The 13797-nt window shown below is 51.5% G+C and overlaps 1 protein-coding gene across 5 annotated transcripts in view; it reads left to right on the top strand.

Annotated features, from left to right (window-relative positions):
* The window catches only part of Camkk2 (calcium/calmodulin dependent protein kinase kinase 2), a 54442-nt gene that overhangs the window by 33595 nt on the left and 7050 nt on the right, over positions 1-13797 (top strand). For 3 of the 5 annotated variants that reach the window (XM_052167697.1, XM_052167701.1, XM_052167699.1), the window contains exons 7-14: positions 1894-1930; positions 4921-4942; positions 5089-5177; positions 6756-6955; positions 7306-7359; positions 10149-10222; positions 10323-10410; positions 11808-11936. In XM_052167697.1, coding sequence (XP_052023657.1) covers positions 1894-1930; positions 4921-4942; positions 5089-5177; positions 6756-6955; positions 7306-7359; positions 10149-10222; positions 10323-10410; positions 11808-11936 — 693 coding nt within the window. The remainder of the gene's footprint in view (positions 1-1893; positions 1931-4920; positions 4943-5088; positions 5178-6755; positions 6956-7305; positions 7360-10148; positions 10223-10322; positions 10411-11807; positions 11937-13797) is intronic. The other 2 variants (XM_052167698.1, XM_052167700.1) reach the window with 1 other exon arrangement.

Below are 13797 nucleotides of genomic sequence, written 5' to 3' on the forward strand. Positions count from 1 at the left end.
AGAGACGTCAGATCCTCTGGAACTGGAGTCACAGATGGTTGTGAGCTGCGTGACTTGACGTGGATGCTGAGGACTGAGCTCCGGCGTGTGCTTCCCTCCACCCCCACTGTGGAGACAGGGTTTCCCTGAGTAGCCATGGCTGTCCCGGAACTGGTTCTGTAGAGCAGGCTAGCCGCCACTTCATAGACCCCCTGCCTCTGCTTCCTGAGTGCTGGGACTTAAGGCATGCGCCACCACTGCCCACCTCAGGTTCATGCTCTTCACCCCACCCCTACCCCTGTCCAGCCATCTCTAGCCCTTACCAAGTTCTTTCCTGGGGACACTTTACCACTTTACTGACTGAGCCGGCTATGGCTAGTGCAAAAAAAAAAAAAAGATGTATTTTTATACTTTGTGGAGGCTGCTGCTACTGTTCTACTATGTTAATGTTGACTTACTAAACGGCATCTAATTCTGTGCTTTGGCCTTCAGCCTATGGCGACACTGTCTTGTGCCTTCTGGACGGTGCATACCAGCAGGGAGGGGCAGTGAGGAAGGCTGGCGTTATCTTAGTCTAAAAGTGAAATTAGTTCTCATCTGATAGACCCCCTGAAGGTGACTTGGGGAGTCCACAGGAGGTGCAGATCCAATCTGGAGCACCACTGGTCAAGGTTGTCACCTACCTGATAAAGGACTGTGCTGACTGAATAGGGCAGGGGAGATTTTGTGGAGAAAATAATCTTTGAAGTGGCCATAGTTATCTCCTGGTCAGCAGAGACAACAGGAAAGGACATTCCAGGAGGAGGAGGCCACTGTGTAAGGGTCCTGAGCCTCTGTAGAGACAACACCCTGGCCTTTGGGGGATGGGAGGCCAATGCTACTCCTTGCCTGGAGACCTGTGGCCACAGAACTCAGCATGGGTCCTGGGTCTGATGTGTCCTCACAGAAGGGCTCAAAGTTCCAAATGTGCCTGCAGTCTTGTGCATCTGGGGTGGCTGGGGGAGGGAGAGGAGGAAGAGACAGATTAGTCCAGCTGGGGGTCCTGCCTGTGTCTCTCTCCCCAGAAGATGGGGAGTAGCTGTAAGCAGTTACCTTTTGTCCTAGTGCCATGCTGGGTTCCCGATCTTAATCCCCCAGGGCTGGAGTTGGCCATCTTAGCGGGAGCCCCAGGGAGCACGGTCTGAGATAGCACTGAGTCCTAGTGGGATCTCTTTTCTCCCAGCACCCCGTGCATCTGACCTAACTCAGCAAGAACACACAATCATTCTGTTTGTACATCAGTGTTTCTTGGGTACCTACTGTGCACCCAACCAAGATAATCACAGTGAACAAGTTTGGGACCCGCCCATTGGAGAGAGGCAGGAGCAGGCCTAGAGGCATATCCTGGTAGGGTTGGGAGGAACAGTCCATTTCCTGAGTTCAAGTTTTACCCTGAAACCCAAGGCATGTCTCCTAGGAGATGAGCTGGATTGATATCCAGATGTGAAGTGTTTCTGGGAAGGATTTACTTCTCCCTGCTGTTCTTCTCTTCAGTGTGTTCCAGACATTGATGACTGGCCTGAGCTTGAGGATAGGTGCACTTGGCCATCATATTCTGGGAAGTTCTGTCTTCTGCCTTGATTAGGAAAAAGGGTGGGAAGTGCTCCTTCCTGTGACTGGGAAGTCCTCCCTCGTGAGGGTGGGCAGTCCTCCCCCTGTGAGTGGGAAGTGCTCCCTCCTGCTGGTGGGCAGTGCTCTCCACTGTGAGTGGAAAGTGTTATCACCTGAGGGTGTGAAGTGCTCCCCTGTGAGTGGGAAGTGCTCCCTCCTGAGTGTGGGAAGTGCCCCCCCACCCCCCCGGGGCGCAGGCCATCACACACTCCTACTTCCTCTTGCTCACATTTGTTCTTTGTCTCCTTGCTCCGGTGCCATCAGGTCCTGGATGACCCTAACGAGGACCATCTGTACATGGGTAAGATTGCTTCCTTCCATCCACCCTGAAGTAGCCGCATTTGCCAGTGCCTAGGTGTCCTCTCTGGATAGCTGTGGCCCTGGAACCACCAAGGACAGGTTTCTCTTTCCTGGTGCAGCTGTACCCCATAGGAGCCCACACATCGGGTTTAAAGCAGGGCATAGGAAGGAGTTCTTGCTGGGACTTTTAACATCTAGATCTCTTATGTGTTCATTTGCAGTTCTTTATTGAGCACCGAGTTCCACTCAGAACAGTAGGTGCTCAATAAACAGTACTCCTTATCAATAGGCACCGAGGATAGCATGATCAGAAAGAGGAGACCTTCATAGCTGCTATCCTAGACAAGAAAGATAGTGTCGATAATTAAATAAATAAGAAATTTAGACATTTTAAGGATAATTATTAGGGTGATGTGGACAGACCATCTCATGTAGGAGATGAGTGCCTAACACCTGAATGTCAAAGCTTTGGCCAAGTTCATCTGGGGAAGGGCATCTGGGCTGAGGGAAGAGCAGGTAGAAAAGCCCTGAGGCTTTAAGGACTTAAAAAAGAAAAAGGTTGGTGCTAGACAAGTAGGGGGACGGGTCGGGAGTGAGAACGGTGAGTTTGGGAAATGTGGGGCATTTAGAACCTGATGGGGCACTCAGAGATCTGGGGACCACTCCCAGACAAAAGCTCCGGGAGTCGACACATGGTGAGGACTTCGGGGATGGTGGCGCACGCCTTTAATCCCAGCACTTGGGAGGCAGAGGCAGAGGATCTATATTTGTGATTGCCAGACCAGCCAGAGGCTGCATAGTGAGACCCTGTCTCACAAAAGGAGGAGAAACAATTAGAAATGAGAAAATTTAAAGAAAAACACGAGAAAAATATAGCTCAGTGGTAGTGTGCTTGCCTCAGATGCAAAGGTCTGGGTTCTGTCCCCACACTCCTTGTGTGTGTGTTCATGTGCATGTATGCATGTGTGCATGCGCGCGGGCGTGTGTGTGTGTGTGTGTGTGTGTGTGTGTATGGTAGGTGAGTGTGTGTAGTGTCTGTGTATGTGGGGGGAGGAACTGTGTAGTGTGTGTGTGCATGCGTGTGTGTGCTGTCTGTGTTTTTGTGTGTGTGTGTGTGGTGTATTGTGTGTGTGTGGTGTATCGTGTGTGTCTATGTTGTCTGTGTGTCTCTGGGAGTGTGTGTGTATTTGTGTGATGTCTGTGTCTTTGTTTCTGTGAGAGTATGTATCTGTGTGTCTTTGTGTCTCTCTGAGATTGTGGGGGGATATGCGAGTGTGTGTAGTGTCTGTGTATGTGGAGGGAGGAAGTATGTGGTGTGTGTGTGTGCGTGTATATGCTGTCTCTGTCTTTGTATGTGTGTGTGGTGTGGTGTGTGTGTGGTGTTGTAAGACCCCCAAAACCGAGGATACCCCAGCACCCCACGCCCCAGAAGGCTACACCCAAATCACTCGTGAGAAACGGTCTCGATGCAATAACATGAGGGTTTCTTTATTCCAGAATTCTGGGTTCCACAGCCGTACACCACGAAGGGCTAGAGGACTGTGGACCATGAGTGCTGAATTGCGACAGCTTTTATAAGTTTACGACAAACCCGAGAATCACTAACCAATCATTTCTTAGCATGGAGAGCCCGCGAAATGTGAGCCAATTGATTTGTACCACTCCATAGTTTTTAGGCCAATCAGTTTAAATTATCGGAGCCCGCACTGCTCAGTGGACCAATTAGTTTCCTAATTATTTTCTTGAATGTCTATAACTGCGTGAACCCCTGCATAGGTGTAATGGCGCAAGTTTACAGAAGCAAAATAAGCTCAGCCCATTTCCAGTTATCTTGTGGGGCCAGGATCACCTATTCAAGGCCTTTCTGCTAGGTCTAAACAAAGGACGGGCTCTGGAATGTGACCTTTTACCTAGTTTCTAACAAAGCGAGATAGCATTTTAAACTTCTGACTTCTTGGGGTCATTAGAGTTAGGCTGTATTATTTTCTATCCTTTCAGTGTGTGTGTCTATGGTGTCTGTGTGTCTCTGGGAGTGTGTGTGTATTTGTATGGTGTCTGTGTCGTTGTGTGTCTCTGTGAGAGTATGTGTGTATATGTGTGTATGTGTGTTTGTGTGGTATGTCTGTGTGTCTCTCTGAGAGTGTGTGTGTGGTGTTTGTGTGTCTCAGTGTGTGTGTGTGGTGTCTGTGTGTCTCTGTGAGTGTGTGTGTGTGTGGTATGTCTGTGTGTCTCTGAGAGTGTGTGTGTGTGGTGTCTGTGTGTCTCTGTGAGAGTGTGTGTGGTATGTTTGTGTGTCTCTGTGAGAGTGTGTGTGTGGTATATCTGTGTGTCTCTCTGAGAGTGTGTGTGTGGTGTCTGTGTGTCTCTGTGAGTGTGTGTGTGTGTGGTATGTCTGTCTCTCTGAGTGTGTGTGTGGTGTCTGTGTGTCTCTGTGAGTGTGTGTGTGTGTGGTATGTCTGTGTGTCTCTCTGAGAGTGTGTGTGTGGTGTCTGTGTGTCTCTCTGAGAGTGTGTGTGTGGTGTCTGTGTGTCTCTGTGAGTGTGTGTGTGTTTTCCATTCCTGGGGCTCAAACCCAGAGCCTGACATATGCCAGTTGATACTGACCAGCACTAGATCGCTGGTCTCCAACTCCAGCCTTCCTTCTAGTTTTTGAGACAGGAGCTCTCTGAGTTGCCAAGGCTAGTCTTGAGCTCACTGGATAGCTCCAGCTGGCTTTGAATTTGTAATCCTCCTGCCTTAGCTTCCTAAACAGCAGGGATTACAGACCTGCACCATCAGGTACAACTTTTCCTTGACTATTTTGAGAACTAGAAATAAAATCCAAGCAGGGCCCCGGGACAGCAGGATGTCCTTCCCTCCTTGGTAACGCTGAGCAGCTTGTGTTCTGCAGACATGTCTCCTCAGCCCTCCCTGGTGGCGGGGTGGGTGAGGAGGAGGGAGGTGGATTCACAGTGTCTCCACATGACGGCTTCTTCCTTCTCTTCCCCACAGTGTTTGAATTGGTCAACCAAGGGTAAGTGTTTGTCTCCCGGGCCCAGGGCCAGGCTTCTGCACTTGACAGCTGAGTGAGGGGAGCTGGGCTCTGAGGGAGAGAGTGGGCCAGGGCTGGCTGCATCTGGTTTCCTGTTACACCTATGTCGTCGTATGTCGTCCTTTCAGGCCTGTGATGGAAGTGCCCACCCTCAAGCCACTGTCTGAAGACCAGGCCCGGTTCTACTTCCAGGATCTGATCAAAGGCATTGAGTACTGTAAGCCTTGCCCTGGGAGAGCGGGGCCGGGGGTGGGGGGAGGAGCTGGTTCTCTGGGATAGTTGGCACCACAGCCAGTGGGTTGGAATGGGAAGGACCTCATTTCCCTGCTGGAGCAAAGCAGGAGGGTGGGGACACAGGACTGTGTGGGCTGCAGATGGGGCTGTCCCTTGGCAGTAGACGACCTTCTCCCTGCTACAGAGAAATGAAGAACATTATATTGGCATAAAGTGGCTTTGAGCTTCTGCATGTGGAGACCAGAGGACAACCTCAGTGTTTTTCCTTGTTTCATCTATATTTATGAGAATAACGTTTTTATTACTAGGTTGGGGTAGATTGCAGAGGCAGTCTGTGGGGGTGGGGGTGGGGCAGTGTCTTTCTTTGGCCTGGAGCTCACAGGCTGGGTGGCCATCGAGGCTGAGAGATCCGCTCATCTGCCCTTCCCTGTCACTGGGATGATGCATGCATGCCACGCTCAGCTGGGGTTTTTTTTTTTGCTTGTTTGTTTTTGTTTTGTTTTTTTTGTTTTTGTTTTTTTTTTTTTGTTTGTTTGTTTTTTTCCTTCAAATGGATGCTAGGGACCAAACTCTGACCTCACGCCTGTAAGCACTTGACTGACGGAGCTATCTCCCTAGCCCGCAAGTGACTTGGGAATCCAGCTATGAAGACCAGGCCCAGAGAGGGAGGGCTCCATTCGCATCTTCTTCTTTCCCGCAGCTGCCTGGGATGGGGATCCTGTCAGCCTCCTGTCACCCTCACCCGAGAGATAGTCTCTCGCCAGCCTGCTGCTGCCAGCGGCTCTCTCGGGCGCTTGTTGGCCATTGTGAAGTTTACCCCTGCCTTTTACACAGGATGGCCGTGTCTTTTTTTTTGAGACAGGGTTTTTTGGTGTAACAGCCTTGGCTATCGTGGAACTCACTATGTAGACCAGGCTGATCTCAAACTCACAAAGGTCTGTCAGCCTCTGCCTCTGGAGTGCTGGGCTTAAAGGCGTGCACCACCATTGCCTCCCATCTTGGTTTCGGATCCAATTACAGATGGTTGTGAGCCGCCATGTGGTTGCTGGGATTTGAACTCAGGACCTCTGGAAGAGCAGTCAGTGCTCTTAGCCTCTGAGCCATCTCTTCAGCCCCACCTTTGCTCTTTTTACATCACCAAGTTCTTCCTCATTACCCTAGATTTGGTGCTTAGGACTTCCAGACCATAGTATTGTCTGGTGCCTAGATGCACTGAGAAGCTAAGTTCCTGTTCTACATTGTGGTTTATCCTTCATATGAGCCTGCTCTGGCTTCCGTTGACCTGCTGGCCGCGATGAGTGTTAGCCATCGGTAAAGGAAGTTGTGTTTGACTCTAGGCTGTGACAGGCGGTTAAAAATCGCTGTGGACGGTCGGTGTATTGAGAGTGGCGTAACGGTCCTTAAACACACTTTCCTGTTTTCCACGCGTGTTTGGGGAGGGCACCTGGGACTCGAGACATGAGGCATCAGGGACATGCTGGGCTGCATGGCCAAGTGGAGATTTTCATGGCCTTTCCCTGCCCCTTCTCCTCCTTTGTCAACTGGTGTTCTCTGGATCTAGTACACTACCAGAAGATCATCCACCGGGACATCAAACCTTCCAACCTCCTGGTGGGGGAAGACGGGCACATCAAGATCGCCGACTTCGGTGTCAGCAACGAGTTCAAGGGCAGCGATGCCTTGCTGTCTAACACCGTGGGCACACCTGCCTTCATGGCACCAGAGTCGCTCTCAGAGACCCGCAAGATCTTCTCTGGAAAGGTAGGGTTGGGTCTGCTGAGCTCCACCTGTATCGGCGTCCTTGGGTTCTAAGCAGCAAAAATCCAATGCAAGAGATACACATGTAGCAAGCCCACTGGGTCACATAGCTGGGGAACAGGAACAGGCGGACACAGGAACTCACACGAGGGTCGGCACCTCCCCAGCTCTGTCTCCGTTCTCCTCAACAGGTTGCCTGGCGGGTCATGTCCCAATAGAGCTAGGGAGCATGTTTTGTTCCACCTCAGGAGTGTAGATTAAGAGAAGGTAGCTTAGCCAGGGAGGCTGGAGACTTGGTTATTAGACCTGCAAAAACAACTGTCCACCACACCGAGCTCTCGTTTTTCTTGCAGGCCTTGGACGTTTGGGCCATGGGTGTGACGCTGTACTGCTTTGTCTTTGGCCAGGTAAGAGGGTGCTGTGTGTCCTATCTTCTGAGTGCTGTGAGTGGCTGGTTGCCTCGCAAGGAGACAGTTCTCATTTGCAAATTACATCTCCACAGCTGAATGAATAGATAAAAAAAAATTCTTTTTGATATATATATACATATATATATGATCTATCTCATTTGTACAGAAATGGTTGAAAGAAACAGAAGGATCAAAAAAGAGTATGGAGATTGTCGAGACTTGATGAGTTTAGAGCAAATACACAGCAGATAGACCACCTCTCTCTGTTCCTGAGCCCGAGACAGACATCACTAATCAATCACTGAATTTTTTGCAGCTTCACTTACGTTCTTTTCATCTTTTGCCAGGGATAGAGTGGGGATGGGAATCATGGTTTGTAGGGCATTATTGACTTAGGGAGTGATTTTGGTTTTGTTTGGTTTGGTTTATCAAGGCAGAGTTTTCTCAGTGTAGCTCTGGCTCTCCTGGAATTCACTTTGCAGACCAGGCTGACCTTGAACCCACAGAGATCCTCCTACCTCTGCCTCCCAAGTGCTGGGATTAAAGGCATGCACCACCATCCCTGGCAAGGCACCTCTTTTTACTGTGAAGTTCAGTTCGATTTTTGCCCCTTTCCTTTTTGAGCTTGTGCTCCTATAGAGGAAAGCTTAAGAATTGTGTTTCAAAGCCTGGCATGGTAGCTCACACCTTTAATCCCAGATGCAGGTGGATCTCTGAGTTTGAGGCCGGTCTGCTCCTCAGAACCACTAGGGGTAAAGAGAGAGACCCTGTCAAAAGGAAGGAAGCAAGGAAGGAAGGAAGGAAGGAAGGAAGGAAGGAAGGAAGGAAGAAAGAAAGAAAGAAAGAAAGAAAGAAAGAAAGAAAGAAAGAAAGAAAGAAAGAAAGAAAGGAAGAAAGAAAGAAAGAAAAGGAAGGTAGGTAGGTGGGGGCATGAAGGAATAATTTTAGCTCTTTTTAAAAGAAACTATTTTCCCTCAATATTTGTTTAGAAATTTTTTCTTGGGGCTAGTGAGATGGCCTAGCAGTTAAGAGCCCTGGGCTAAGCCGGGCGTGGTAGCACACTTGGGAGGCAGAGGCAGGTGGATTTCAGAGTTCGAGGCCAGCCTGGACTACAGAGTGAGTTCCAGAACAGCCAGGGCTACACAGAGAAACCCTGACTCGAAAAAAAAAAAAACCAAAAAGAGCCCTGGGCTGAAACTTGAGTTCTAGGGTTTCTCACTCCCTCTACTGGTCTCCCAGTGCACTGCATGCAAGTGGCACCTATTTACATGCAGACACACACACACACACACACACACATATGTATAAAGTATATCTTTAGAACAATTTTCAGTTCAACATAAAGTTGAGCAAATTCTGTAGTAAAACCCCGTGTCTTGGGGTTTCCATTGCTATAAAGGGGCACCATGACCAAGGCAACTCTTGTATAAACTCTTATAAGAGTAAACATTTAGCTGGGGCTAGCTCACATTTTCAGAGGTTTAGTCCATTGTCATCATAGCAGGAAACATGGTAGAGTGCAGGCAGGCACGGTGCTGGAAGGAGTTGACAGTTATACATCTTGATTAGAAGCCAGCCAGGAGAGACTTCTGTGCCCACAGTGTTGTACTTCCTCCACACCAAGGCCACACCCACTCCAGTGAGGCCACACCTCTTAATAGTGCCACTTCCCATGAGGCAAACATATTTAAACCACTACACCCCATGACTCCGCTACCTAGAATCTTCTGTCATGTTATAGAATCCATATATCTATTATCATTCCTACCTTCTCTCAGCTGTCAATCAAACCCAGGGCCTTGTGCATACTAAGCTCCCTTTGTACCCCCGAGCTGCACCTTAGCGCTGAGAGGTTAGACAGAACCAGTCTGAATTATCAATACTTTACTGTGCCAAGGACATCCTGAGAAAGAGGCAGCCCGGAAGCTCTGAGCTGGTGGAGTTGAGGTTACAGTGGAACAGAGTTATGAGTAAATGACTGTTATGTCAGCGTTAGGTGCCCAGCTGGGGATGGTGGGGTTGGCAAGGATCAGTTAGGTCTGCTCTGCAGGGGACCACTTGTAGGGAGTTTTGGTCAGACATGACTGGGGAGAAGAAGCCATGCAGTTGATGGTGGGGAGATCATTCCAGGTAGAAGATGCCATGGATTGGCTGTGTAGTCACAGAAAGTCTCCTATGGCTCCTGAGCCAGGGTAAACCCTGATAATCACACACACACACACACACACACACACACACACAAACACAAACACACACACACCACACACACATACACACAAACACATACACCACACACACACACACCACACACCACACACACCACACACACACATACTTCTAGTCATATATATAAACACATACTCAGTCACACATACACATGCAAACTCAAAAACACACATTCTCATATACACATATAATCACACATACTCATAGTCACACATATATACTCATAATCATATTCACACACACATACATACATGTGCAAGAGTGCACACCTTGCTCTCTGGGGAGGTGGGTGGGAAAGAGCGTTTGCTTTTGTGTCAGGAGGAGACTGAAGCTCTGAAACAAAGCAGGTCAGTAGCGTGGTTGATAAGGGCTGGAGACCAGCTAGACATTCCTGGTCCCCCACTGATTTGGGGGCAGAGTGAAGAGGAATGATTCCTGCCCCTATCCCAGCCTGGGCCACTGCTGTTCATTTCTCTGCTGTGATCCCTGAGGAATGACACAGGGCACTGAAGGATACAGGTGGCAGCCACTGAGTGCCACACCCCCTGGCCTCTCCACAGTGCCCTTTCATGGATGAACGAATCATGTGTTTGCACAGTAAGATCAAGAGTCAGGCTCTGGAGTTTCCCGACCAGTGAGTAGTGCCTCCCTGTCGATCACACCACCCTCTGATTCCTTAGCGGTCGGGTTTCTTGAGTTTTCTGTGACCTACCTATGACTGTCGTCGTCCCCAGGCCTGATATAGCTGAAGACTTGAAAGATCTGATCACCCGAATGTTGGACAAGAATCCAGAGTCCAGGATTGTGGTGCCCGAAATCAAGGTAGGTAGCTGCCGCCGGCTAAGAAGGCTCTGTGTCTGGCTCAGCCCTCTCCACAGTGCCGCACCCTCCTGCACCACCGCCTTCCATGTCCTGGAGCCTCTGGGCTGCTGGGTTGCTGCGGGCAGGGAAGATGCTGGTTATATCCACTGTGATGTGGGATGGGACCGGTGACCAATCAGCTGGGCTGCCTGCGCTTGTCTCCATTGGCTTGGGCTGATGGTGTCCGTCCCTCACAGAGTGGTCTTGGGCCTTCTGTGCTCTGGGTTGCTGAACCTCAAGTCCCTTTGTGGCCCTGTCGAAGGCGTGGGCCGGTCCCTTGAGGAACTACAGAGTGAGGGGACGTTAGTGGGCAGTTCAACGTTTCCCTGCTGGCTTCTATCCCGGAGTAGAAAGTACTCTCAGCAGAGACCCTGCCCATCACCCAACACACCCCTGTCATACTATTAAGAATGAAAATAGCCAGGTGGTGATGGCTGCGCACACCTGTAATCCCAGCACTCTGGGAGGCAGAGGCAGGCGGATTTCTGAGTTCGAGTCCAGCCTGGTCTACAGAGTGAGTTCCAGGACAGCCAGGGCTATACAGAGAAACCCTGTCTCGAAAAAACCAAATCCAAAAAACAAAACAAAAACAAAATCTCAAGATGGGGGCTTGGGATATTGCTCAGTTGACAGAACAGTTGGCTGGCATGCATGGAGCCCGGGCCCTTGTCTCTAATACTGTATAAAATGGGCTTTGTAAGGCTTGCCTGCGATCACAGCTCATGGGGGAGTGGAGACAGGGTCGGAAGTTTAAGGTCCTCCTCGGCTACATGGTGAGTCCGAGGCCACTCTGAGATGTGTGAGACCATGTCTTTAAAAAGGAAGCCAGAAATCTCAGGGCTTTCTGAGGTGCCTGGCTCCCTTGAACTGCTCGGGTGTCTTTAAGAGGGCCCAAAAGTCACAGATAAGGACTTGGACCCCAGAGAGGGGGCCTGGGTCCCCTTGTGAGTGTGCCCATCCACTGACTCTTCTGTGCACTGGGAAAACACACGTGTTCACAGCAGAGCCTCCGTTGTCAGGGAGAGTTGCTGGGATCAGTGGATCCTCCTGGGGCAGCAGGGCAAAGCTGATGCCAAGTTCCGGTTGTTCCTTCCGTGACGGGGCGGAGGGGGTGGGGCAGATGGAAGAACTGTCTCCACACACATCCCAGCTCTGCGGCATCTCCCGTTCTCCATCTCTGCCTTTCCTCCTGTCCTCCCATCTCACTCACCCACCTCTATGCTGATCACTCTCTTCCGCATGCCAGACCCCAGGCCCTGGCCTCCCCCTCTTGCATGGCCTCCTGGGCTCCGCTCGCTGGCAGGGCCTTGCGGGAACCAGCGGCACCTGTCCCTTACCCCTCCTGTCATTCGTTGAAGCTGCACCCTTGGGTCACGAGGCACGGGGCTGAGCCACTGCCGTCGGAGGACGAGAACTGCACCCTGGTCGAGGTGACTGAAGAGGAGGTCGAGAATTCAGTCAAACACATTCCCAGCCTGGCAACTGTGGTAAGGCGGGCACTGACCAAGAGCAGGACCTGAGAGAGGCCGAGGCAGGGCTAGAGAGGGCAGGGCTGGGCACAGGCCAGATGCCTGGGAAGCAGACGTGCGGTCTGAGGCAGGATCCTGGGGGGAGGAGGGGCTACTCCTGACTCATAGCCGCTCATTGGGCTAGGGAACCCGGGGACCCCGGTATTTCTGTAGAGCTGGGCAGCCCCCTGCAGGCAGGGACTGCTCTTTAGGATTCCTGCTTTCAGAGCACGGTAGGGGAAAGGAGCCAGGAAGATGGGGACAGCCAGGCTAGAGTCAGAGATCGCCTGGCGTCGAGGCATCCGAGGTGGGGTTCCCAGCCCGTGAGGTTTTCAGTCTCCAGAGCAGCTAACTTGCTGTGTCTCACATCTCCCCTGTGGGAGGCTCTCAGAGCCAGGAGCTCCCACCTCACACGGCAGGAGGTTCTTCCCCATCTTCTGACACAAGGTTTCACTGGGGAGACACTGGGCTCCTTTCTGTGGCCTTGAGTCTGGGCCCTTGTCTGGGTAAAAGAAGCTTGATCTTCAAGCCTCACCTGACTGTAGGACCTGACCAAGACTGTAGGAGCCACCCCCCCCCCCCACTGCCAGCCCCTTAGGAGGGAGATGGGAGGCCCAGGGGTTCAGCTCTAAGCCCAGATTTGGCCATCCTGAGCCCCAGCCCCAGCCTGAGCTGCAGCCCCAGGAGACTAGCAGGCCATTGGGCTCAGGGTCCCTTTGGGAATCTGCGAGTTGGCTCCTACTTTCCTTGCTTACCTGCTCTCTTGCTTATACTGCCTCTTGCCTCCTTTGGGACCTGAGCTCCAGCTGGGCAGTCATCACGTTTCTTCTTCTCCCGCCTGGGGCTCTGCATGACCACACCCACTCACCCACCCCAGTCCACTCCTCACCCACTCACCCGTCCTGCGCCTGCGGTGGGAGAGGGAGCTGGGTCCGACTCCATGCCACTGTGGGTGGCTCTGTGCCCCGGACATTCTTGGGGGGAAGCGTCTGGTCTGGGGGGGCTCTGCAGTAGATATATGTCCTTGGAGAAATGCCTCTTGAACCATTTGTCAGGGAAGGGAACAGCCGTGAGCACAGCCCACGTGATCTCTGCCTTCCTTGGGAGGCAGATGATCACTCCAAGGAGTACCTGTCTGGTGTGATAGAGGGGCTGCAGGGACTGTCCCTGAGGCAGGGACACTGCTATGGGTCAAAAGGGTCTTAAGTAGATAAAGGGGTCAGGAAGAGGGCTCGGTGATTAGGAGCACCTGCTGCTCTACCAGAGGACCTAGCTTAGAGTCGCAGTTCCCACAGCTCACGGCTGCTGGGAACTCCACTTCCAGGGGTTCTGAAGCCTTGTCTGGCCTGTGCAGGCACCAGGAATGCAAGTGCTATACACTCATACACGGAGGCAAACCACTCAGTCACGTAATCTTAAAATTAGAAGAAAAGAAAAAAAGAAACAGATTTATGCAGAAAGGCAGGATGTAATCTGCTGAGGGGGAGGTGGGGGGGATGAGGGGTGGGGTACGGGGTGGGGAGGTAGGGGTGGGGAGATGGGGGGGGTGGGGGTTAGGGGGTGGGGGGGGCAAAGTGACAAACAGCTGCACTGGGAGGAACCATACAGGCAATGTCAAGCAAGAAGGATCAGGAGAGTAGAGGTTCCAACAGCACAGAAGAGGTTTAGGGTCAGGCGAACTGGGGCAGGGAGGGGTGGCAGGTGCTATGAAGTGTCTGTGTCGAGGTCTGAGGTCTAGCCTTCTCTACGTGCTCAGGAAACACTGAATGCCTGTCGCATGCCAGGCTTGAGGTGACACAGATGAGCAGGCACTGGTTCTTGAGGCGCCAACCTCAGGAAA

This window comes from Apodemus sylvaticus, chromosome 22, assembly GCF_947179515.1.
Source record: "Apodemus sylvaticus chromosome 22, mApoSyl1.1, whole genome shotgun sequence".
NCBI lineage: Eukaryota > Metazoa > Chordata > Mammalia > Rodentia > Muridae > Apodemus > Apodemus sylvaticus.